General features: G+C 39.0%; 2 protein-coding genes across 7 annotated transcripts in view; both read right to left on the minus strand.

Moving 5' to 3' along the window:
- Positions 1-7902, minus strand: part of KIAA0408 — a 35027-nt gene extending 27125 nt beyond the window's left edge. For 2 of the 3 annotated variants that reach the window (XM_081250589.1, XM_081250588.1), the window contains exon 1: positions 4655-4722. The gene's annotated coding sequence lies outside the window, so the exon portion shown is untranslated. Of the gene's footprint in view, positions 1-4654; positions 4723-7849 lie in introns of those variants that run through there. The other variant, XM_081250591.1, reaches the window with a different exon arrangement.
- Positions 1-24616, minus strand: part of MTCL3 (MTCL family member 3) — a 58876-nt gene that overhangs the window by 10965 nt on the left and 23295 nt on the right. For 2 of the 4 annotated variants that reach the window (XM_081250578.1, XM_081250580.1), the window contains exons 5-7: positions 12836-12907; positions 7841-9016; positions 6104-6235 (exon numbers count right to left, since the gene is read on the minus strand). In XM_081250578.1, the coding sequence (XP_081106704.1) occupies positions 6113-6235; positions 7841-9016; positions 12836-12907 (1371 nt within the window). In that variant the 3' untranslated portion in view covers positions 6104-6112. Of the gene's footprint in view, positions 1-4677; positions 4760-6103; positions 6236-6286; positions 6410-7840; positions 9017-12835; positions 12908-24616 lie in introns of those variants that run through there. The other 2 variants (XM_081250579.1, XM_081250581.1) reach the window with 2 other exon arrangements.

Raw genomic sequence — 24616 nt, forward strand, 5'->3', positions numbered from 1 at the left:
GAAATATGGCATCATGATGTGAGAAGGCTACGGTAAAGGATCTGGAGATGAGGGTCCAGGAAGGGAGGCCCACAGTCACACTTCAGTGTAGCCTTGGGTCCACTCCAATCAGAGACTTCTGCAGAGACAGCTGGACCCACTCTCTACACCAAGATCTCTTAGTTAAGTCCACAGAGACTCTAACAATGCCTTGACGCCTATGCTTGGCCCTTACACTATATTCTTTTGTTGTCGTTGCCACTGAAATATTTTGCACAGTAAGATTCCTTCATTCTTTCTTTTCCAATTATTTTGCATCTACCCTACTGTTTTTAATCCATCTACTTTCCACAAATATGAGTACTTCAAACAAATAGCTACTTGGGAATAAATTACATTCCCTCGTAAGTGACAAGTGTGACCAGAGGCATGAGTTTCTCTTCCTGGAGAGCTTTCTCACTCTAAGATTTGAAGGTCCATTGCTGGGGGATCCTCATTTTCCTTCAGCTACCTCCTCTGGCTGCTTTCCTGGGGCTTTTTCCACTACATGGAGTCTAAGCAGGTAGAATAATGCTAAGACCTTCCATACAGTGGTTCTGGTGCTTCTGCAGATACACATTTCCTTTCAGGTAAAGGAGCTCAGATTCCAAAATCCAGAATACATTAAATTTGCTGACTCATTATGTTAACCACCATCCCCTCCCCCCATCGAAGTTCTAAACGACTGATCTAGGCTGACACATAGGATGTTTATTTAAATAGTCTAAGTCTGTTTTATCTGTCCAGGAGTTAATAATACAGAGGGAATGACAAACGGAATGGATTGTACAAAAACTGCACATGTTCCTGAAAAAGAAAGGGAATTACAAACTAGATGCTAAACTGAGTTCTGACATTAACAAATAAAAGACACTATATGGGATTTTTTTAAAAAAGCTCTTAAATTCTCTTTCCTTACTAAGCCATTTGAGGTAAGTGGACAAACTGATGAGCTTCTCTCTGCCCCTCAGACTCTCTAAATTTTCAAACACATAGGTTAAGGCAGGAACTTTCAACATGAACTCAAAGAGCTGACTTGCTGACTTCACAGGTACATTATGTTGAAGTATCTCAGAAAGGAACAAATGTTTGTCAGCCTTCGATGATCACTTATGCCTCTTGCTTGTTAACACAGATTTTATAAGCAGCTCAACTCAAAACACTCAGAAGAGACAACAGAAAAAAAACATGTAAAGCACACTTTTTCAGAATCAATGATTTCCAGAGTTCCATCTTTGGAGTTGGCAGTATAACAAAGCTACTGAAATAGTTGTATCATTCCTGAATACTTCAGGGTCCCTTCCCATTTTGTGAAATGAGTAACTCTTCTAAACGTTTCTGAAAGGCTCTAGTTTTTCAATTAGTGCAATCCTCCAACATACTGTTTATTTAATGTCTATCTTGGTACAAGATAAAACTTTTAAATTATTTACCTAATATGCCTAAAAATGTTCTGGTAATTTAAAAGAAAAAGAATCAAAACAAAAGCAAAATATTATGAACTGAACTTGAAATACCCTAAACAGAAATTTTGGTTTAGACAACATTCAAAGAAACATTCTCATCCACAAGTCAAAACAGTTATATGAATATTTTTTGAAAGGCTGAAAAACTGCTAAACACCACTGATTATATACTCTTATAGTAAATTTTATGAATTTATAAAATCTTACAATTTTATTTTCAGATGTTGGATTTTCATGGTATTTGATTTAGCTATAGGAAAACTCAGATAACTATGAACTAAAAAAACCTTTTATAATTGTAACAATGAAATTGAATAATCAAGAAATGTCAATACATTTAAGCTTAGTAAACATAAACATCTGAGTCATAAGATAAGATGAGGTTCTTTGAGACATCACAGCCTGGTTTGACAGTGGGAAGTGAAAGGTGGAGATTTTTCCTTATTTTTAACAGGCAAGTGTTGTCTTTGCTGCTCCTGTTCTCTGATCAAGCGAGATTATAACAGCACTCGAAAGTGGTTTCTAAAAATGCTGTCAACTTTTCCCACTTTCTGATATTATCCTCTACCACTTTCTCTTCAATCCTTATATTCAATTAGAGCATCTCACCCAAAGCATGACTCTACCAGAGGAAAGTGGGCTGTGGTTCTATAAGAATATAGCTACCAACACTGCATGAATATTTAGAGTTAAGGCTTAGCTACCAAATTGACATTCCAAACTTCATTGGCAGCTGATGAAATAACCATATCCCACTCTACCACACAGATTGAAATGAAGGCTGGAGAACGCAAGCCAATACGCATTCCAGGCTGAGCACTGAATTTTCCCTTGTTTTATGAGTTTGAGCCTGTTCTGCTTAAAAGTAGCCAATTGAATTCTTTTTTTCCTTAAATCTAGGCCAAATTACCAAAGACACTCCTTCCTACACACAAGAATGTGCACACAAAGGAATTTTTTGTTTGTTTGAACTTATTTTCAGTGTGATGTTTAAATAGCACAGATTCAAAGGTGCAAATATGAGAAGATTCCTTGTCTCAATAATTGGAGGATTTTGTTTTCTTCATGAACAAAGAAGCCTGGGTGTTCCTCTTTTAGAGCTAGCTTTATACAACAAAGATAATGCAAGGAACAGGATCAAAGGAGAGGGGAAGGAGATATTGGGGGCTCTCTTTCTGAGATCTTGGGTGCCATCTTTGTTAACTTTTCTTCCCATGACTATGCCCTGTGGTGTAAGGGAGAGATGCACCCTAGATCCTTGGTGCTCATAGAACAGCCTGAAGTTTCAGGGAGAAGGGACAAGGTCACCTTGTGCCTGCTGGCAGTTTGCTGAGACCACCTTCCAACTACCGGCCCCCAGCAGTCCCCTAAGATAGATGCAGGTCTGAATTCTCTGACACTAGGTGCATTTCCTATTGTACACCACAGTGTGTAGAGGTGTGTGCGTACACACAGGCACAAACTGAGAAGTCGGCTATGCAGTGGGTAGAGCACAGTTGGAAAGAGCCTCCAAGTCTGTCCTGTTTCCCCTCATCATTATCTTACTGGGGTTGCATATATGAAGAGCCTGGATGGAGTTCAAAATTGTCATAAAATTCTTCTATAAAGTCAATGCCTTAGGAAGCCATAGGTAAGATTAATACCCTTGTTGCCAGGATGACTTTAATTCCTCACAAGAGATCTGAGGGCAAGGCTGGTGTTTTGGTTAGCCCAGCCATCCCTTGGTTAGCATCTCCTTTCTTGTTCAGGTCACAAGATATTGTTGAGGTATATGTACCAGCCCTGCATTGCTTTATGGTATTATTCCATCCAAGAACGCCTAGGGATTTTATTGTGTTCTCTTAGGGAAATCTAACATGCTCTCAGGTATGCAATGAACAATAAATTGCAACCACAAACCTTTTTGTGCACTTCAATAATAGTACATGTCAAAGTTAGCTGTTTACATGTCTGTTCTGGTCAATCAATTGAAAGCTGTGAAGTAGAAACTGAACCTCAATTTCCTCTATACCTAACATAGGGACACTTCAAAATGTTTGTTAAGTAGACAAAGGATCCATGCTCTATCTTTTTGCTCCATTCTCACATCTCTTTGTGTATGCTTTCTCGTCTGGGTTTGGAGGGTAGAATCAGCTGGCATCCATCATTATTGCTGGGACACCGTATCCTCTCTGTGGATCACATGGGGAAGCTTTGTAGCAGAGATGACTGTATAATGACAAAGTGGTTGTTTGTTAGGGTGTGTGTGAGATCATCTTGAGGCTTTAATTCAGCATTCACATGTGTCTGTATCTCCAAGTGTGTGTGTGAGCCTGCATACACAATATTGACCTCGGTTCTCCTTTCTGTCATGTATTATTCCTATTTGTCTTCTCTGATATTGTTTGCTTTAAACACCTGTATGAATGAAAGGGGAGTTTTCTAACACTATCACCAGTGTGGCAAGAGAACTGCTTTGTCATTAGAGGACTTGTGGCAAAGGCCATATGACAAAGGTGGAAATGCCCTAGAGAGGATACGGATATCCACTGAATGCCTGGGACTTTAAGGTCTACTAAAACCTAGACAACTGATGATTCTATACGGCTATTATCACATGGTTTACTATAACCTTGGTATAAGCTGTATCTACATATTTTTGATAATTCAAACATCTAAAGAATTGGTTCTTGGGAGTTAAAAAAATATATATATATAAATGCTTGGGCTCATACATTCAGTTTCAATTAGTGTGAAGTAGGGTCTCAATTCTAAAAGCATGCCAGGAATTCTGATGCATGGCTAAGGTTGAAAACCACTGATCTAGATATTTAGCTCTTGATTCTCCTTGTGGTAAAGAAAGTTTCAATTCTAAAGCCAGTAGAAACTGGCTTTAAGAATAAAGCCACACAGGGTACTGAATATCCACAATCCTTCTGAAGTGAACAAGCACACTGCATGCCATGCTTCCCCACAGGGATAATGTTAGGAATCTGGGCAGGACAATTATTTGAAATTCTGACCCCTTTCCTCTAAATGCCAATGAGCTTCCAGTCATTGTGACTGGAACCGGCAACACCTCCATAAGCTACCAAATGCTCCATAGGTAGCTGGGAGTCATTGTTCAGCTGGCTGTATCTGGCTCCCAAGGCAATAAATATTTCAGATAAATTTCAGCCTCAAACATTTACCTTCAGTTCCACTTCCATTGCCAACATGGTTCCTCTGAGATGGTGGTCTAGGGGTTGACCAAGGATCTAACAGACAAACTTTGATTTTTAAAGTGGTTGCTTTTCCTGAGATGAAAATTTTTTAAAAGTAACACTTGAATAATTAAGTATAGCATTTATGTTATTTCATTTGTTCTTGTCATGACGTTCTATCTAGCCATTTGAATCTCTAAGACAAAAAGCCACAAGTATGTAGTGACAGATTCGAACTGTTGGTCAACCACTCCTCACTCCCGGTCTCTCCTCCCCACAAAACAAAATGAAAACCAAAATAAATTGAAAGCCATGGAGATTAAGAGCAGGTATTATAAACTAAATTTTAAACTATTATGTAGTTTTTCTTTTTATTAAATTAATACTCAAAGGGAAACTGACGTGCTGGGTGATGAGGACTCAAAAGACTGTTGCCGGTACCAAATTTTGTATTAGAGCAAAGATTTTCCATATATTATTTTTTATGTTGAGGGCAAGACACTTCACTTTACTACAGATTTTCATATCCACCAACCAACATGCAAGTATCTCTACGTCTGTGACGTCAACGAGTGCTAGTATTTCTGAATCTTGGTGACAGTAGGGCAGTCTAGCTTTCCACTCTGTAAATTGCCAATGAGGTTGACAGAGTAGGACCTTTTGGGTACAGGGAACCTATCCAGGCCACTTTAGGTAGGAGGAGAAAGGGTAATGTTGAGGTTCACCAAAGTAAGTTTGTCTAGAGAGCAACTCCCACTGGAACTATGCTACTGGCTTTGGACTGTGATTTAATGAAATTCTACAGAATGACTATTCTTTTCCCTACTCAAAATATTTAATATATTGTATTTCTAGCATATTTCCTGCTCCAGAAGCAGTTCTGTGTGGTAACCTATTATAGAGGACAGGACTCCAGGCAAAAACTTGATTAGCAATATATGGCTCCAAGTATAACAGGTAAATGCAGAAATGGTTGGTTTGGTTGGAATGGCTGAAGCTGGTCAAGTGTAGTAGGATGAAGATAATTACTTTCTCAACGAACTAAGGCCTAATCCACTCTCATGCTTCCAAACACATCTTTTTAGACAGAACACCATTAGTATCACAATAAATAGTTTAGTTCCCATGATGGTCACATTTCATTTGTTCACCATAATTTTCATTGATATTTATTGGTTATCAAAATTATGTTGTTAGTCTGTTGCAACCTAGCAAAAGTGCTTTATAAATCTATATATTTTCTAAGATGTGACCAACTTGTGAATGTCCAGCTTTTGAATTATCATAATAGTCAAATACTGAGAAATAATTGAGAGACCTAGGCAATTTTTACAGTCATTCTTACAGTGATTTAAGAAGAGTGCAAATCAAGATGTAAAAGAAAGAAGTAAAAATTAAAATGATTTATAAAAAGAAAAGTCATACTTACTCCCTTACCTGAAACATTTAATGCTCAGGCTTCTTATTGAATTTAGTAGTGGTAAGATGTGTCTTTTTAAAGAAATAAGCAGTCTTCAGTGTTTTTATAGCATTGGTTACTACAGAAATTATACTTCTTTTACTTCTTGTCTTGAAGGGTGAACAAAACAAACAAACTGAAAATACTACAATGAATGGTAAATGATGAAAGATTTACAGTACAAAAAACAGTGTAAAAAGGAAGACAAGTTTAAATATTGTTGTGTAAGAAAGTGATGAAAATAATACAAGAATGAGAATAAGTAAAATGATAGGCTGGAACATCTGGGAAGGTAAATGCAAAGACAAAAAGAAGAATTCATTAATAATAATTTTTAAAACTTAAGTTTATATCAACTAATCTAAGCATTCATTCAACTTACAATAGAGAACCCTCCCTTATATATATTTATAAAGTCTGAAAACCTACTATTATGTACAGTACTTTCTCTCACTCTGATTTCTATCTCTTCACCCTGAGAATATAACTGAAAAACCACATGCTCAAAGTATTCAAAAATTTGAAACTAGGAAATTAAAAACCAACTATGTGATATAATACATAGAGGAAAAAAATCTTTAACATTTAGAAATTCAACAAGTTTTATTATAAAATTTTTTTTTTAAATAGCAAAGCAAAGCAGCATGCAAGATAAATAAGCGATAGGGTTGCAATTTTTCTAGTTGTGGCTAACAGGCAGTTAATCTAATATCATGCTTCTGTGTATAAACTGATTTTTAAGTTTAACCCTCTTGCGTGTCTTAAAAGCCATGCATGCTGTTGTTCTTCCGTGGGTTCTCCAATGGATACAAGATACCAGCCTTGCTAGAGGAGTAGCACTGCCTGTTTGTTTTATAAACTCTCTTCCGTGCTTAACCCTGACAAAATGCATCAGTCTTTGGCCACCATACCTGGCTAGAGCAGATCAGTCCAACTCATCGGGTGTGCCTCTACAATTAGGATGAAGGAAAAATGCTGGTTTTCCCTGTTCGGGAATAGTTATTACTATTTCTCTGAATTAGTGTTGCCTTAAAGCTAAGGTATAACACTCCTTCCCCAGTCCTGAGATTCTCCGTTATAGAGCCGACAGTGATTTTCTCTAGAAATAAAGATCATGTTACTTCGACGTGTGGTAGGTACATCAGTGGCTCCTATTTGCTCCTCTTGGTAGGGATCCAGACACAATATCATCTCTCTTTACCTCTGGTTTCTACATTCTTTCCAGGAGTTATGCATCAATCCTGATCATTTAGTGATTTGAAAATATTTAAGCTTAATTTTAATCTCGGCTCGAAAACCACAGATCAGCAATGGAAGATTTCTATTCGGAATCTTCTTGCAGCTCAATCTATTAGAATCAGTAGAGTAATATTGAAAATGTCGACCTTCAATAATCATATATTTTAGAAATCCTTTCATCTTTACACAAAAACTGGGGGTGGGGGGTGGAGAGAGGGGGAGGCGGGTAAACTTCCCTTTTAAGCAAAACAGAGGGAGAATAGTTACTAAGTGATTGGATTACGAAAACCTCAGGCCTGAAGAAGGACAGTGTGAAAGAACAAGTGCGCCATGGGGCTTCCAAGCCCAGAGAGGCTCTGAGCTGGGACTCCCTAAAGCGGGGCTTGGAGGTCGGTGCGCGGAGTCGCCCCTCCAGGGACCGCGGCTCCGCGGACCAGCCTCGCCATCGCCGTGGCTCGCAATAGGCAGAACTGTACCTGACTCACGGATATGGGCTCCTCGGCGCCGGCGTCGTCCGCGGACTTGGGCACCTCGAGGCGGTCGATGAAGGTCTGCAGCTCCTTGCGGAAGGCCTTCATCTGCGCGTTGATGCGGTAGAGCAGCTCGTGCTCGCGGATGCGGCTGCCATCGTCCTCCTCGTCCATCAGTCCGAACAGGTCCCCGTTGGCCACGTAGATGCGCGCCTCGGTGATGATGGTGCTGGTGTCAGCAATGAGCCGGTCGATGGTCTTGCCCAGGCGCTCGGCCTCCGAGCGTATGTCCTTCATCTGCTGCCGGTCGGAGAAGCTCTTGGGCCAGGGCCCAGGCGCGGGGTAGAAGGAGCGGGTGGGCGTGAGGCAGCGGATGTTGCGCACCTCCTCCGAGTCGCTCTCGCCGCCGATGGGCCCTTCGCGCTTGCGGTGCGGCGGCCGCGAGTCGTCGTCGCTCTCCTTCTTGCCCGCATCGCTCTCGGCGTCGCTGTCGCGGGGGCTGCCGCGGATGCCCAGGTGCGAGGCCAGGTCGTAGCGCTGCATGTTGGACATGAGCACGCGGTTCTCGTACTGCAGCTGCATGACCTTGCCGCTGAGCTCGTTGATCTGCAGGCGAGCCGCCTTCAGCTCCTCCTGCAGGGCCTCGGTCTTGGCGCTGTCGTGGTGCCGCGCGCTCTCGTGGCCGCCCGACTTGTACTTGTACTTGTTGAGCTCCGCCGTGATGCGCTTGTTCTGCTCCTCCAGGTCGGCCACGTTCCTTCGCAGCAGCTCCGTCTCGTCTTCCACCAGCTGCAGGTGCTGCCGCAGCTCCGACAGGGATTCGCTCTGCTCCCGCAGGAGGGGGTTGGCCGAGCCGTTAAAGTCGTCACCCTTCAGGTCATCCAGTTCCGCCTTCAGGCCTCTGTTCTCCACCTCCAGTTCGACGATTTTTCTGCCCAGGATGTTGGCTTCTTCCTCCACCAGCCTCAGCCGCAGCTTGAGCTCAGCCTCTCTGGTGCTGGGAGGCCCCCCGGCTTCTCCTTTAGGCAAAGGACTGTCCAGATCCCCATAAAAGGATCTGTACTTCTGGAGCTCGTGTTCGAATCTGTCCTTTTCTTTATCAATCTTGGCCATTTTCTTTCTCATCAAAGCAGCTTCTTCCTTCACGAACTGCAGTTGGCATTTCAGATCTTCATTGTCCTCCTCATTTGGGAAAAAAAAAAGGGAAGCGGACAGGGGATCATTTTTATGTAAATAAAACAACCAAAAAGGGACACCTGCAAAAATAACTCCTTTTTCTTGTAAATAAGATTTAATGAGACAGAGAGCCAGAGAAGTAGATGCTGTACATTTTTTCCAAATCATTTAAATTCTTTGGCAGAGAAAAGATTAGGACAATATTACATCCTGGAAACCAAAAGAGAAGGGAATATAAAAAGAGAAAAACTGTGGTCATCACTATTCAGAAAATTATACGTTCTCACTGCATACAACCGTTTGACTGTCATTTTCAACAATGTTCACTTTGTTTGTTCTGTTTTTCTCATGGTTTGAGTTCCCCTGACTGTAGTAAATATGAAACCTCTTCCCTGGAAGGAGCATGTGCTTAATATGTACTCACTGCCATTTACTGAGTTCTGACTCTCAGCCAGATACTGTAAAGTTGTTCACATGTATGACCTAATTTAACGTGCAGAGTAAGCTTATGAGTAGGTATTAAAATTCCTGGTTTAAAGATGTTCAATAGCTTGTTCAAGGTTACATAGCTCATAAGTGGCAAAGGACAAAGATGAAATTGGAATTCGGTTCTGACACTAAAGCTTAGTTTGGCACATGATCACTCGGCCATACAGCAAGTAATCTGTCCTCCATCTTTATTCAAGGAAGAATTGTTTCTAAAGAGGGCTTAAAAGTAGGGAAAGTTTAACACTGGAATGGTCCATCCAAGAAGAAATTGGTAAGTGTTCCATCTAGATCACTCTTAAAATTGGATTTATTTCCATCAGTCTGAAATGGATAGAACTAGTTCTGCCTGGTAAAAGGATGATGGGGTAGACCCTGTAGAAGTTCTTCTCACACATTCTCAGGACAACCTTCAAACCCTAATCATTAACTAAATGGAAAACTACAAACAGAAAAATGGAAATCAACTCTTTCTCAGAGAGCTAATATAAAAACACATTATTATGTCCAAGGACATATTTCCCAAGGACAATTTCCCCAAACTCTCTTTTAAATATGCACTTGGGGCATACTGTGTAACTTCTGTGGACTTTGGTTTCCTCATTTTAAAAAATGGGAAGGAATAGGGCTTCCCTGGTGGCGCAGTGGTTGAGAGTCCGCCTGCCAATGCAGGGGACACGGGTTCGTGCCCTGGTCCGGGAGGATCCCACATGCCGCGGAGCGGCTGGGCCCGTGAGCCATGGCCGCTGGGCCTGCGCGTCCGGAGCCTGTGCTCCGCAACGGGAGAGGCCACGACAATGAGAGGCCCGCATGCCACAAAAAAAAAAAAAAAAAAAAAAAGACTCAGTCTTAAGAAGATACAGATGACATAAGAGGAAGGGGAACATAAAGACGATGAGGGCCCAAAGAAGTGAACTGAGCTTGGCTTTAACCTAGCCACTACTGGAAGCTAAGTTGCACTCTGATAAATTATATATATTAACTCATTTAATCTGTACAACTCTCTATTATGACCCCATTTTAAGGATGAGGAAACAACTTGTCTAAGGCCATGCAGCTGGTACGTGGCAGAGATTTCCATGTAGGCAACCTGATCCTAAAGTTACTGTTTTTAACTGCTAAGCAATACCACTTCTCAGTATATAAAGTCACTGTGCTGCTGGAGGAACATGTGAGGCATACACAGAAGAAATTGAACAAAATGAAATAAAAAGCTATATAAATAATAGCAGGTCGAACCATATGAAATTGCCATTTGTGTAGGTCAGAACCAACAGCACGTTGGCAATTTCATATGGCTCATCTAGAAAAGGGGGACATGGGAGTATTCAAAAGTGCATATTGATCCCACTGCAGAGTGCCAGACACTAGACACTGATGAGTGCAAGCTGAGTAAGATGTCCCCTGCCTATAATATGCCCTGGCTAAGTACGGGAGATGAATATGTAAATATGAATTACAACAATATGGGATGCTTGCCCTAACGTAAGTATGTGACTCAATGGTCCTCAACCTTGACTGAGCAATAGAATCATCTATGGACTATTTTATAATTGAGATCTCCCATCTGAGACCGTCCAATCAATCTTCTGGGGTGGGTTTTTGAGAAAAGACAGGTAATAACCTCTGAAAATAAATGAATTGGAAATGATAGCAGGGACTTCAAAGGCCATAATAGCGTCCTTGTAAATTTCCCAGGACATTTATGTGCATGAAATAAAAACTGGTGGATTGCAACATGTCTTGACTGCTGTAAGGCCCCAGGTCCCACTGAGAAGTTGATGAAAGCTGCGTATGTCTTTTGCAGAAAAGTGCTCCTGTGCACATGGAGTGGGGGTCCACAGAGCCAGGAACAAACAGTTAAGAATTCCTGGATTAGAGAATGCTGCTGAAAAAAATAAATAAGCTTTACCATGGGAAGTATAAGAATAGGACAAACATGAGTTAAAAAAAATAAACTGTTGATTAAAGCTGACTTAAGATTTTTAGAACGGGGAGCATATAGCACCTCTCCCTCAGCGAGGTGGGGAAGAGAACTGATGCATAAAATTATGGCAAAGACACAGTGGGAGAGTTGTGGTGACAGAGCATATATGAACTTATTAAGGGGATGATGAGAAAAGTGCAAAAAGGAGATGATTTTGGTAGGAGACTCTGGGATTCTAGAACTGCCGAAGCCTACAAATGTTCATGTGCAGCACCAGGGGAAAAATTAACCAAGGACAGCGCAGGGAGAGCGAGGAAGAAGAAAATTAACAGTTAATATGTTATGCTTTTTAAAAAATGAGTGAGGGCTTCCCTGGTGGCGCAGTGGTTGAGAGTCCGCCTGCCGATGCAGGGGACACGGGTTCATGCCCCGGTCCGGGAAGATCCCACATGCCGCGGAGCGGCTGGGCCCGTGGGCCATGGCCGCTAAGCCTGCGCATCCGGAGCCTGTGCTCCGCAACGGGAGAGGCCACAGCGGTGGGAGGCCCACGTACAGCGGAAAAAAATAAAAATAAAAAAAAAAAATAAAAAATGAGTGAGATCAACTTTTTCAAATTTTGAATATTTAAGTATTGCTTTAGTTAAAATTATTATCTAATGAGAAAACCCCTTGTAAGAATAAAAAAAAGTACATATGCTACAGTCCTATAGATCCCAACTTACACATTTAAAAATCAATATCTAGCCAAGTATTTTTAACGAGCCATAATATCATAGCTGTCCCTAAATATTTCCTCTTCTGTTTTAAAATCTCCTTTATTACATCCACCAGCACCTCTGCTCACCCTAAAAGTAGACCTAGTCTTTACTGTGGCTGTGTTTCTAAGTCTCTTAACAAGCCCATGTTGAAGACATGTTTTATTTTTATTCCTTACTTTCCTTTCTTTTGCTTCCCCAGTCATTGGTAGAGAGAACTACTTCATTCTAGGACTCCCCAAGGCCATCAGGAGTCTCTGTCTCCCCTCTGCCACCCTTCCTACAACATTCCTTTCTTTACTCTCTCCTGATGCCATAGGAATAGCTATTCTATTGTCCTTATTAATTATGAATGAACAAGATCAGCAACATGGATACAGTTCTTAAATGTAGCAACACATAAAGTACTAATGACATTCTGCTGTGTGCTTACAATGCAAAAGCAATAATAACAGGGATGTTAGTGCTAGCTTTTAAAGAAAAGATACTGAATGCTTTATATTGTCTCCTGCATCTACAGCTACATAATTGATATGCATAATTTAACTCTGTTTTACACGAGTGTATCTGGTTACTATGTCTACTTATAGATGTAGCTTATTATTATATACATTTAGAGATGTTTGATGTACTAGCTGAAATTTTATTTCCACATACCTCTGTGGGAGTCTGTTGAGCCTTCTTTTCAGATTTTGGCAAATCTTTGCTTCCTCTTCTCTTTAAAGATAGCTGAAATAAAGCATAAATAGATTTAGTTTGGTAAACTACAATTTTAATTCAATTTTATATTTTTAAGTATCCTAATTTCCTATGATAAAACCAAGCCAAATGAAAAGTGTTAGTTTAATAGCCATAAGGGAGGGAAAAAACCCCAAACCAGATAGATTTAGATATATTTTACTTTGGATGGGGATATATATCACAATAGAAGAGTAGCTGGCAATTATCAAGTTGATTTGAGAAATACAGGAAACCTACTATAAAAATGCAGAAAAGCAATCTGGAGAAAATTTAGATTGATAATTCAATATATTATATTATTCAAATGAAAGAAATACTTGTTAGCATTCTACATCATTAAAGAAAAAAAAGGAATACGGTATTATTTGCAGTTGGACTTAGGTTGTTATAAGCTTATAAAGACAAACATTCAGTGGATTTATGTAGAATTTGAAGAATTTCATTCTTTCCTCACCACACATGCATGTAGACAAACATGATACACATGTTCATATACACTCTTCCACACACATGTAATACAGTAGGGAATAGTAGGCGTTATAGTAAAATGGAGATGGCATGCTCCATCTAAAGGAGCCAGCTGAGAGGGAATTAGGAATGTCGACTTTTTCAAAAGAAGCTGGAGATCTGGATTTTTATGTAAAATCTCCCCCATTTTATTGGCTGGCTCTAATTGAAATTCAAACAAATAACACTTTGTAGGTCAGAAAATACACATCTAGTGTCAAATCCTTTCACGGACCAGCAGTATTGATCTCTTGTGCTCAGTTCCATTTCTCACCACCATTAAAATAAAGTTCCTCTGTAGGAATAGTAACTGTATGTATGAATATCTACCATGTACCAAATACTGAGCTGGATACACAATTAAATAATGTACCTACCATTAGTAAGCTCACAATTTAGCGTGGGAGACAGGGATGCAAACAAAGTACAAGTTGGCAAATGCCATGCTTTAGGTTCTGTAAAGAAGGGACTTTGTCCTAGTGTGGCATCACCATCATGAGAATAATAGTTGCCACACAGCAGATGTTGAAAAAAATATTTGCTGAACTAATGAGTGAATACGAAATATGAGATTCTGAGGTCAAACAGGAGGATGGCGGTACAGGCTGACAGTAAAAGGAGGCACGGTTTCTCTAAAGAGCAGGCTTCATGAATTTGCCAAGAACTGCAAATTAAATTCTTCACATGTTAATTTCTAACCCAGTTCCAGTGTTAAATGCTGGCATACGTTCATGCTGCAACTGCTTTCATTCAGTATAAAAAGGAAACTACAGAGCCAAATGAATAGTCTACGTGGTTATTTATTTCTAGTTCACAGACATTCTCCATGTTGCTTGTATAATTTTCTTAGAAACAGAAGCTGTGGGGACTGATTCACCATAACCAAGAGTGATTTAGGAACCAAGCAGCAAAAACAGTCTCAAGAAAACCAAGAATATAGTGAGCTGAACTAGGGAATCCTGGAACATTCTGTATAGGGGCTACCTACAAAGAACCACCTAAGTTTATTTTGTTAAATATTTATGGAATGCTCTTACTTTGAATTTACTCCATTATATGTTTATTTAGCACTTACTAATGCACTTCATAAGGTACCGTAATAAAAACAGCACAGTCTCTGCTCATTATGAGGTTCCTGATTTACTTGGCAAATGGCCAGTTCAGTCTACAATTTAATACAGTGCGATGTAAGCAATGATAATGCAGAAGCAATATTAACTGGCATTGACTGAGGACTAATTCACATCAAACACTTTATATACATTACCCCAACTAATTCTTAAAACACCCCTTTAGTCTCCTTTTGCAGATGGTAACACTAAAGCTTAGAGAGGTTAACTAGATTATTTAAAGCAGTGGTTCTCAAAGTACGATCCCCAGAACAACATCATCAGTGTCACTTGGTAACTTGTGATAAATGCAGATTCTCGGGACCCATCCCAGAACTACTGAATCAGAAACTCTGGAGATGGGACCTAGTGAGCCACAATTTAACCTCTCCAGGTGATTCTGATGCATGATAAACTGTGAGAAGCACTGGTCTAAAGTCACCGCTTGGTAAGTAGCAAAATCAGATCTTGACCCAAGTCTTTCTGACCTTTATTATTTACTAGATCACCAAGAAGAAAGGCTTAATCAGTCTAGGGCTGGAGATGGTATGGGGAACTAGAGATGATTTCCAGAAAGAAGTAACAGTTTATCTTGAATCTGGTAGATGAGGACTAACACAGCTAAAGATGGAGAGGAGGGCGAAGGGACGAACAAAGCATTCCATGTAGAAAGACCATTTCTGGAACACAGAGAAATTTGGGATGGCTGTAACAAAGTGTGAGGAGAGGGTGACATGGGATTTACTATCAGATCTTGAAGGACATTGAATAAAGTTTGGATTTTACCTCGTCAAGTCAAATTATTGTCCTAAGGTCAATTAGAAGTATTAAGAGGTTTAAATGACTAAATTATTAATTTACTAAATTTAATTATCCAATTAATTAGAATAATTAATTAAATCATAATGATTAAATTGCAGTATTAGATTAGTTAAATTTAATTATTACATTAAGTTATTATTAAAGGAGTATCCATAATCAGATTGTCATAGAAGAAATACAAAGACACAAAGGTGGCAGTCCAAATGACCATGAGGTTAAAGGGATGACATGCAAGTGAAATAAGGGAAAGTGTGCTCTGGTTCTGAGAACTTTGTGGGGGGGGTTGTTTTTCATTCATTCCATATATATCTGTTGAGTTCTGGCATATATACGGTACAGTATGGTTATGCAAATATGAGAAATATTTTACTCTCCTCCCAAAGAGCTAACTGTTTATGATGGTAAAAAGAATGCAGATAATTAGTTAAAACAGTAGACAGAATTAACTGCATTTATGAATAAAGAACAAACAAACGATTGAGAGAGCAAAGAAACAGCTATGATTCCAGATGTGGGGAAATCAGAGAAAATCATCCAAGAGCACTGACCTTTGAAGGATGTGCAACATTTCAACAGAAATAAAACCAAGTAAACAGCAAGGGCAAAGGTGTGGAGGAATAAGCATGCCTTACAGATGAATGGTGACAGAGACACTATAGAGACGAGGCAGAAGAAGACGCTTCAGGGACTGAGGTCAGCTTCTGGAGATGAGAAATTTAGATTTTATCCTGTGGGCAATGTTAAAATTAGCCCTCTAAATTAATACAGGAGAAATGCTGAAACTAGGCCATCCTTTCTTAAGAGGCATTTTCTATTTTACTTTTATTTAAACATCACTCAAGTGGTGGGTCAAACTCAAAGCTCTGAGAGAAGGTTTCCCCCTAAATAAAAATAGATTGCCTTTAAGGAACCCCCAAGACCACCTGTACCTTTACATATCACATTTACATTTTCAATAAATATTTAATCATCGTTTCGTATTCCTGTAAGTTTTTATTAACTTTCTGACCCCAATGAAACAAAGATGAGAGATTCATTTGGGAAGAGAAAGTTGGAGAAATAAGGTAAGTCTAAACAGTCTCTTTCCCATGAGGATAAAATTTTGTCACCCGCCCCAATCACCCCATCCCACGTTCATGCACTAAATCTAGGGACCTCTATAAGGGGACCAGTTTAGGAGGCTAGAACTACATCTCACATTTTCATCTTTGTTCTCAGAGTAGGCACGTCAGGTGGCTCTCTAGATAAATATGTTGAAAACATGTCTTGTCCACATCTTAATCCTTTGCATTCCCATCCTCAGCTATCCAAAAGAGACTGCTGTTCTTTTTATCCACGTGAAGGCCAGGAATTAGAGTTTTACCAAAAATTGTTTGCACAGCAATTATATAAATTGGATTTGTGTTCTAAAATGTTTTGAGACTGACTTTCTTCCTTGATTAAAATTTGGTACATTTCTTAATACGTCATCTCTTTGTGTTTTTAGCAATTAAACAACAGAGAAGAACCTGTCTAAAATGTTATTTTTATACATATTATTTGTACAAAAATCTATGTTTTTAATAAAATTAAAGAGGGATCCACTTGTACAGTGATTAAATCAAGAAGGAAACTATAACTGTATTAATATAGGATTTATGGAGCACTAAATGTGTGCCATGTACTTCCCTAAGTACTTAATATGTATCCATTCATTTAATCTTACCAGTCTTAGGAGTTTGCTACCATTATCCAAAGCACACAAAGGATAAACCACTTAGCTAGCAAATGTTAGAGCCAGGATGTAAGTTATCCAGCTTCACAGCTTTTGCTCTGAACAATTACATCCCACTGCTACTCCAAAAGAAGTAAAGTAGAGGGTTATATTATTTCTGGGCATATCCTTCTGTATGCTATTACATCATAGCTGCATGGGTTTGAGGCACTAGTTTGCATATATTACACATGAGCAATGTATTTTTCTATTGTCAACACAGAAGTCAGCAGAAGTGACATATACACTCACTGGTTCTCACAGCCATCCTGTGAATGCTTGTGACTTCAGGGTGACATTGGAAGTGAGGCATGGGGATTTCTGACTGAAGGCTGGAGGAAAACTGAAAGAGCCAGGAACTCTGGCTCTGCTACCATATGAATGTTTATGTCTCCTCAAAATTCATATGTTGAAATCCTAATGCCTAAGATGGTGGTAACAGGAGGTAGGACCTTTGGGAGGTGCTTAGATCATGAGAGTGGAGCCCTCAAGAATGGGATTAGTGCCCTTTTAAAAGAGACCCCATGGAGCTCTCGAGCCTCTTCTTCCATATGAGTATACAAGTTTGTGACCTGCAAGAGGGCTCTCCCTTGGTCATGCTGGCATGCTGAGCTGGGACTTCCCAAACTGTGAGAAACAAATTTCTATCGTTTATAAGCCAACCAGTCAGTGAGATTTTGTTATAGCAAGCCATTTTGAAAGGGAACAGGAGAGGCTCTTGTCCCTAGAAGTCCTCCTCCTTGCCTTGTGTTACATCCTTGACACCTGGCAGAGGAGAGGCAGGTAAGAGCACCCAGAGATCTTGCCCACGACCACATTCTCCACTCTCTCCCCTCAACGTATGAGGCAGGGTTCCAAGCTTTATACAAGACATGATCTTGAGAAGCAAAGGGAATGTGGGTGAAGGAGGCATGCTAGGGTGATCAGGTCTTGTTACTCTTCTCTGGCAAATCTTCCAGTGGTTTTCCAGCTTGCTCAGTCAGAGCCATGCTTTACTAAGGCACAGGAGACCCTGACTACACACTGGATTTGTCCTGGTAACATTTTAAAAAGACATGACCAGGCTTCAACCCAGACAAATTTCAATAGATTCTGGGGCTGGGCTCAGGAATTTTTTCCAAGCTCCCACAGTGGGTAAAATGTACAGCTGGCTCTGAACCACAACCCTGCTCTATGTGGTCAGCCCTGCCCCCCACCCCAAACAAGCTCTCCAACCTCATCCCCACCTCACTCCTCCTCTGCTTTCCCGGCTCCAGTGTCACCAACATCCTTGTGGTTCCTCAAACATGCCAAGCATGCTCCAGATTGGGCCTTTCCTCTGCCTGCAACACTCTTCCTTCATACACTCTCACCACCCACTCCCATAGCTCATTCAGGGTCCCTAAGAGGGGCCTTCCCAGACCACTTGGTATAAAAAAACAGGGAAGCCCCTATAAAATACCTCCTCTTCTCTCTTCTCCACACATTCCTTGTCTTCCTAACCCCGCTTTATTTTTCTCCAGACCTCCTCTCACCCTCTGACGTGTGTATCTGTTTCACGTCTGTCTCATTCTGGGAAGTGAGCTCCACACACGCAGGACCTTTGTAATGTTCTGTGATAGCTCTGGCTCTTAGAAATATACCTGGCACAAAGTAGTTGCTCAAACAATGTCAGTTGAATGAGAAAGTAGCTACTTCAACCTTATTTTTTACGTAGCTTTGTTTTTGAAGCATCCTAATCCAAGAAATTGGTAGGTTAAAACAAACAAATAAGTCCATTTAAAAAGTTCCATTTAAAGCTTAGAAAAACAAAGTGTCTCAACCTTTCCAACAAAAAGACTAAAGAGTAAAAAATGTATGAGCTGAAAAGTATTTAAAATGGGACATATGATACACCTTTGTTCTGTTCTAATACTTTTTTTGATTTTTACCAATTCACTTTCCCAGCATGATAAATTAAGATTCTAGGTCTCAAAATCATTTTGTAAAGGATATTTGCTACCAACACTCTTTGATGGCCTATCTGCCTTTGTGGCTTCTTCTCATCAGCACCTCTCCAACAGTTTCTCTTCTGCCCCTGGCCCTGGAAGTCTACAGAGTCTCTGCTTCTCTTCCTGCCCTCAAGCCCAGATCAAGACAGTCTTCACCAAAGTGCATTCTTAAGTGACCTCTTCTCAGCTCTCAGTCGTGGAAGGAACCAAGTCAATGACTCTCCATACTCTTTCACTTTCCCTAGCCTTGGGGAAACATCAATGTGATAATTCTTATGTGAACTAAGTTACTTTCCATGTAATATAATTCACCAAGGATTTACAAAACATAATCTGGAAATTATGGGCATAAAGGGACCTAACCTTTGGGTTCCTACCAGTGTCTCTTATACATTAGACTTAAGACTTTATTAGTGATAAAGGCTTTCCACAGTAAAACTCTTTACAAAACTGGCTGTATTTTTCCCCTCCCAGTAAATAGTCCATTTACAATATGCCCCATTAAGAGGCAGAGTCATTTTCTGCACCTCTTCAAACTGGGCTGGCCTTGTGACCCACTTTGACCAATAAAATACAGTAGGAGTAAAATGTGGTAGGAAAGATGACATGCTAGTTCTGACTCTACCCTCAAGAGATCGTGCACATTTCTGCTCATTCTCTCTTGGAAACGTGCTGCCCCATGTGACAAGTCTGGGGTAGCCTGCTGGATGAAAAGAGTCACATGGCCCAGTTATTCCCATTGTCCTAGCCAACAGCCAGCCAACTCGCAGAAGCAGAGCTTCCCAACTGACTGTCAGCTGACCACAAATATATTTGGGGACCCAACTGAGACCAGAATAATCCATACAGAGGACAAAAGAATTAGGCAAATAAATGACAGTTTAATGCCACTAAATTTTGTGATAGTTTGTTGCACATAAACAGCTATTACATTTACCAAATACTTTTCATCATTGAGTTTGAAAAATTGAGTTGATATTTATTTTAAAAAATCCTTTATTCAAATCCCAGAAAAGCAAAAGACATACATAAAAGGCCAGGTAAAAGAGCTGAAGGGAGGATCAAAAAACATAGGAAAAAAAGAAAGTCAATGTACTTTCTTTGTTTTTATTTTTCCCCTACTTTTGTCAATATTTTGATTCCATAAAATATTTTTTTAATAAAACTGAGCTTTAAATAAGTTATCATAAAAGCTTACAAAAGGCAGATGCTTCTCTTAAGATGCTTCTTTTAATAGAAGAAGGTGTTTAATTAGCACCGAAGGCGTGATATAAGTTAAATGCTAATAAAGTTCATCCTAACCGTCAAGCTTAATACAGGGTCTGGCTCAGCACATTTTTGAAGTACTTCTTCTATTTGAACTTAGCTTTTATCCTTTCTTTTTCAGAAGAAGTGATGTATACATCTTTACAGTGCTTCCCTCGATCTAGGTTTCTAATTTATATCTGTCAATTTTATTTGTCCTTTTGTTTCTACAGTTTTCTTAGGCAAGGGAAGAAAAATCATCTTACAAAACTTCCTAATTAAGTCAATTTACAAAGTTGAAACATAAAAAATTCAAAGAAAGCTGTATTGAGAAAATTCTCAATTGCATTTTAAGGACTAGATTTCCCAAACTCCTACTGATTGTTAGTTTAAAAGGCCAGAATTTAGAAAAGAACAGAATAGAGAAGAAAGGAAAAGAAAGTTGTCATTAATTAATCTATTCCAAGAAACAACTTTGGAAGATTTGGGGAAGAAAATTAATCAACAATTTAAATCTGGGATTTGTTCCCAGCAGATACTAATATTTATTAGTATTAGTATTAGTATTTATTTAAAAAACTTAATTTTTCATTCTTGGGGAAGATGGGGATCCCCTTCTGAATATTATCACAGAGGTACATGTCACACATGGAGAGGTGTATCTGGCATACAGAGTGTGTGTCATGGAGGTGGAGACCCACATCTGCAAGAATAAATCAACCCTCTTCTGCCAGAAGGTTATCTTCTCCTTCTGTCCTGTAAGCCCAGGCCCCTTCTGAGTTATGAGGCTTCAAAACTTATTTTTTCTTACCTACAGTGAATGCCTAAGTAAACACTTTCAAAAGCTGGAAAAGCTAGTTTTCTGCTCTACTTCGAACCAATGCCAAATTGAAATAGCTGGGATCATGTTCTTTGTTATTTAAAGAGATTTTTTAAAATAAAAGAATCCTATGAATTTTCCTTTTCTTGGCTCCTTCATCCTTCTCCCTTTGTGCTGATGTAGATATCCACAGCAGAGGTCAGACTGAATACAGAGTTGTATAAATTCTTTATTGCTAAAGAATATTAATGTGTGAATTCTGTAGAGCATGCTATCAAACCAAACCACCAATGAAAGAGAAAACATTAGAACTTTTGCCTATGCGGGAGTCAGGATTATCTCCTCAGGGCCACAAGGCTTTGAATGGCTCTAGAGTTGCATAGTGTCTTTCCTTTTTAAAAGTCATTCCTTGGTGCCAATCATTATTTTAGATCTCTTCTGCTCTCTTCCTAGAATATTGCTTGTTACTAGTGCTTAAATGTTGTTAGATTGGAACTCACTTGCCATAATTAGTACAGTGAAATTTAGGTAAGCCAGAAACTTGAAAAGCAAAATACTGAACTTAACTCCAGAAAATCCAAAAGGTCTGAAGGATCATGTGGTGTCAGAGGGAAAAAAATGAAGGTTTCTCTCATTAATGGGATGTGGTTGCTATAGAACTAGAGGAAATGAAATTGGGAGGAAACTGGAGATAATACTATAATAGTTGGGGCTTATAAAATCTTTGTAAAAAACATCCTTTTTAAAAGTTAGGTTTGGACCCAATAATTGCCTGCCTTCCATTGTGTGCCTTATACTATATGACCAAACACCTCCTGTTCCTTAGACAGAGTTAGTCTCTGTATTCTCTAAGCTACTTGAAGATATTCAAAGGGTTCAAGGCTACTGGTGAGAGAGTTTCTGATACAAGAATCTCCTACATCATTTTAGAAAACCTCTATTGGAGTAGGGTGTAGGTTGTTAGAAGGTCTTCCAAATTATCAATAATAAACTGATCCCCAAACAAGACCACCTTGCTTTAAAAAAGCAAAGGCAACATGATAAGAGTGCTTCTCTGATATTCATATCACATATTACACTTGGATAGGTATATCCTGAAAAGGCCTCAGAAAGTCCCGCACAAATGAATAGATACAGGACTGGAAGCTTTCTCAATTGAGACTATTTTTATTTAAACCTGAGAGCCTGGTTAATGACTTTTGAAGTAATAATCATTAAAAAATTATTTTATGTCTTAGATACTTGATCCACAGTAAATGTATGCTTACTAAGCGATGAATGTCATCAGCAAATGTGGAGATTTATATTCCCTTCTAATTTGCTCTAGTTAATGACTTGAGTTCTAAGCACCACTGCATTTAGTAATTAAAATGCATTTAGAAAATTATGGCTGGGCAGTGAAAGCAGTTTCTTATGGCTTTTCTCTATAATAAGGCAAAGAAAAAAATCACGGCCAGCATTTGTATGTTAAAATAATGATTTGTCCAGTTTTTATATTGTGTATCGACCAGCTTCTACTTAATTAATGCAGTGATATTAACATCATTTTTGTATCAACTTTAGAATCTTGTAAGAAATATGTTTGAAGTGCCATTAAAGATGACAGGATGCTAAGGGGTGGGTATTACACAGGTGCTTTACCCTTTACACAGTCACACATTTAGATATTTTGTGATAAAATTTCAAAGGTCAGAGTATTCAGTAATTCCCAAAATGCACTTCCGAGGCAGGGGAGTAGAATCAAGTTTCTGGGATAATTCCTAAACTAAGTTAAAAAGTGATAGCCCATAATTGTGCTTTAAAAATTTTGGAATTAGTTGCTAAATTTTAAAATGTGGACAGTTTACATTTTAAAAATTAAGATTTCTAGCTTCAGTTGAAAAATTAGAAGACCTGGTAAAGTTGGGTCCTGATTATGGCGTGGCAACCTTGGATTGGAACTGACTACTGAAACATACATACAATATCCATTTAGCCCCATCACTCAACACAGATAGCCTCACTCATTCATATAACCTGTTTGACCCCCGAGTGACAGCGGAATGGTCAAACTCTGCTCTGGACTGCTAAGGTCACATATGTGGAAGGAGCCCAAGAAACTCAATCTTCCATTCAGTACCTTACAGGAATGCTTTCTATATACCACCTAGACCCTGCCTTTGCTCTTCCAGGAGCTTGCTTCAATAGGAGGCAGGCAATACAATCCCTTTACAAATGGCTCTAATGGATAAAATGTCTTTATTTTCATCTCAAATCCACTTAAAGTAGAAATCACTTAAAGTGATTCAAAGAATAAATCTACTTTATCGCCTATATTAAATCCTTTCATTTAGAAGGGAGTGATCACATCTCAAGTATTTCTCCTCCAGTCTGTATATAATACCCAGTACTTTTAAGCATTCATCATGTGACACGGTTTCATGTCTAGCTTACAGTCAACTTAACTCCCTAAGCCTTTTTTGTGTAGGTAGCTGTGAATATATTTCTCTCCTTTTTGTATTTGTGTAAATTAAAAAAAATCAAATTGTAAGACATCACATTTATTCATATTAAATTTCATTATTAATTTGGGTTTACTGGTCTAATACGCTAACCATTTTTTTTTGTTACGTCCTTGCCTGTATTTTTCTTGATTGCTACAAAAGAGGATTCTGCCTACATATTCTTTTATTAGAGTATAAGGAATGTACTAGACATGTAGTTGAAATAACATGAAAACGTTTATAAACACAGCATGCCAATGACAATCTCTATAACCTCAATCCATGCATCAAGTAAAAATCATGAATAAAGTATAATCATAGAATATTTTCTCCACAAGTCTTAAATGGATTGGAAAAAAATCTTGTTTCCATGGTTTAATTCAATGATAATCAACTTATTCCTGGGAAATTGGCCTTTTACCATTTTTAAAGCTAGAGAAAGTAAAGGCAGAAGTAATTGGTTTTAAAAAAATTCAGAGTATATTTAAAAGCACAAAGAACCAAATCCAAACTTTTAAAAGCAAATAATACATCCACAGGCTGTGTTTTGTTTGCATGTATATATGCACATTCATAGAGCAAGTGAGTATGAGTGTGTGTGTATGTCTATGTGCATACATGCGTATGTAAATATGTGTGTGTATGCATCGGACCATGTGAGAGTATGTGCATGTGTACACATGTATGTGTTTTAGGTCCTGGAAAGAATTTCAGCACATCTTAAAAATTGCTCAGTGAATTCTAAAACACAAAGATAGAATCTCTGTAACCTCTATCCATATACCAAACACATAGTTTGAAATCTATTAGAGATATGAGAACACATGCTCACTGAAATAAGTTATAATCTTATTTTACTTTATATTAAGGGATATCTTGATATCCTTTGGAAGTGTACTGTTTTTGATCAAATCAGCTCATTTCAAAGTTACTTTGGAATAAATGGAAAATCACTAAATTTCAGAAATTTTAATTTGAACAAAAACAA

Source organism: Mesoplodon bidens, assembly GCF_964165515.1.
Source record: "Mesoplodon bidens genome assembly, chromosome: 12".
In the NCBI taxonomy this organism is placed as follows: domain Eukaryota; kingdom Metazoa; phylum Chordata; class Mammalia; order Artiodactyla; family Ziphiidae; genus Mesoplodon; species Mesoplodon bidens.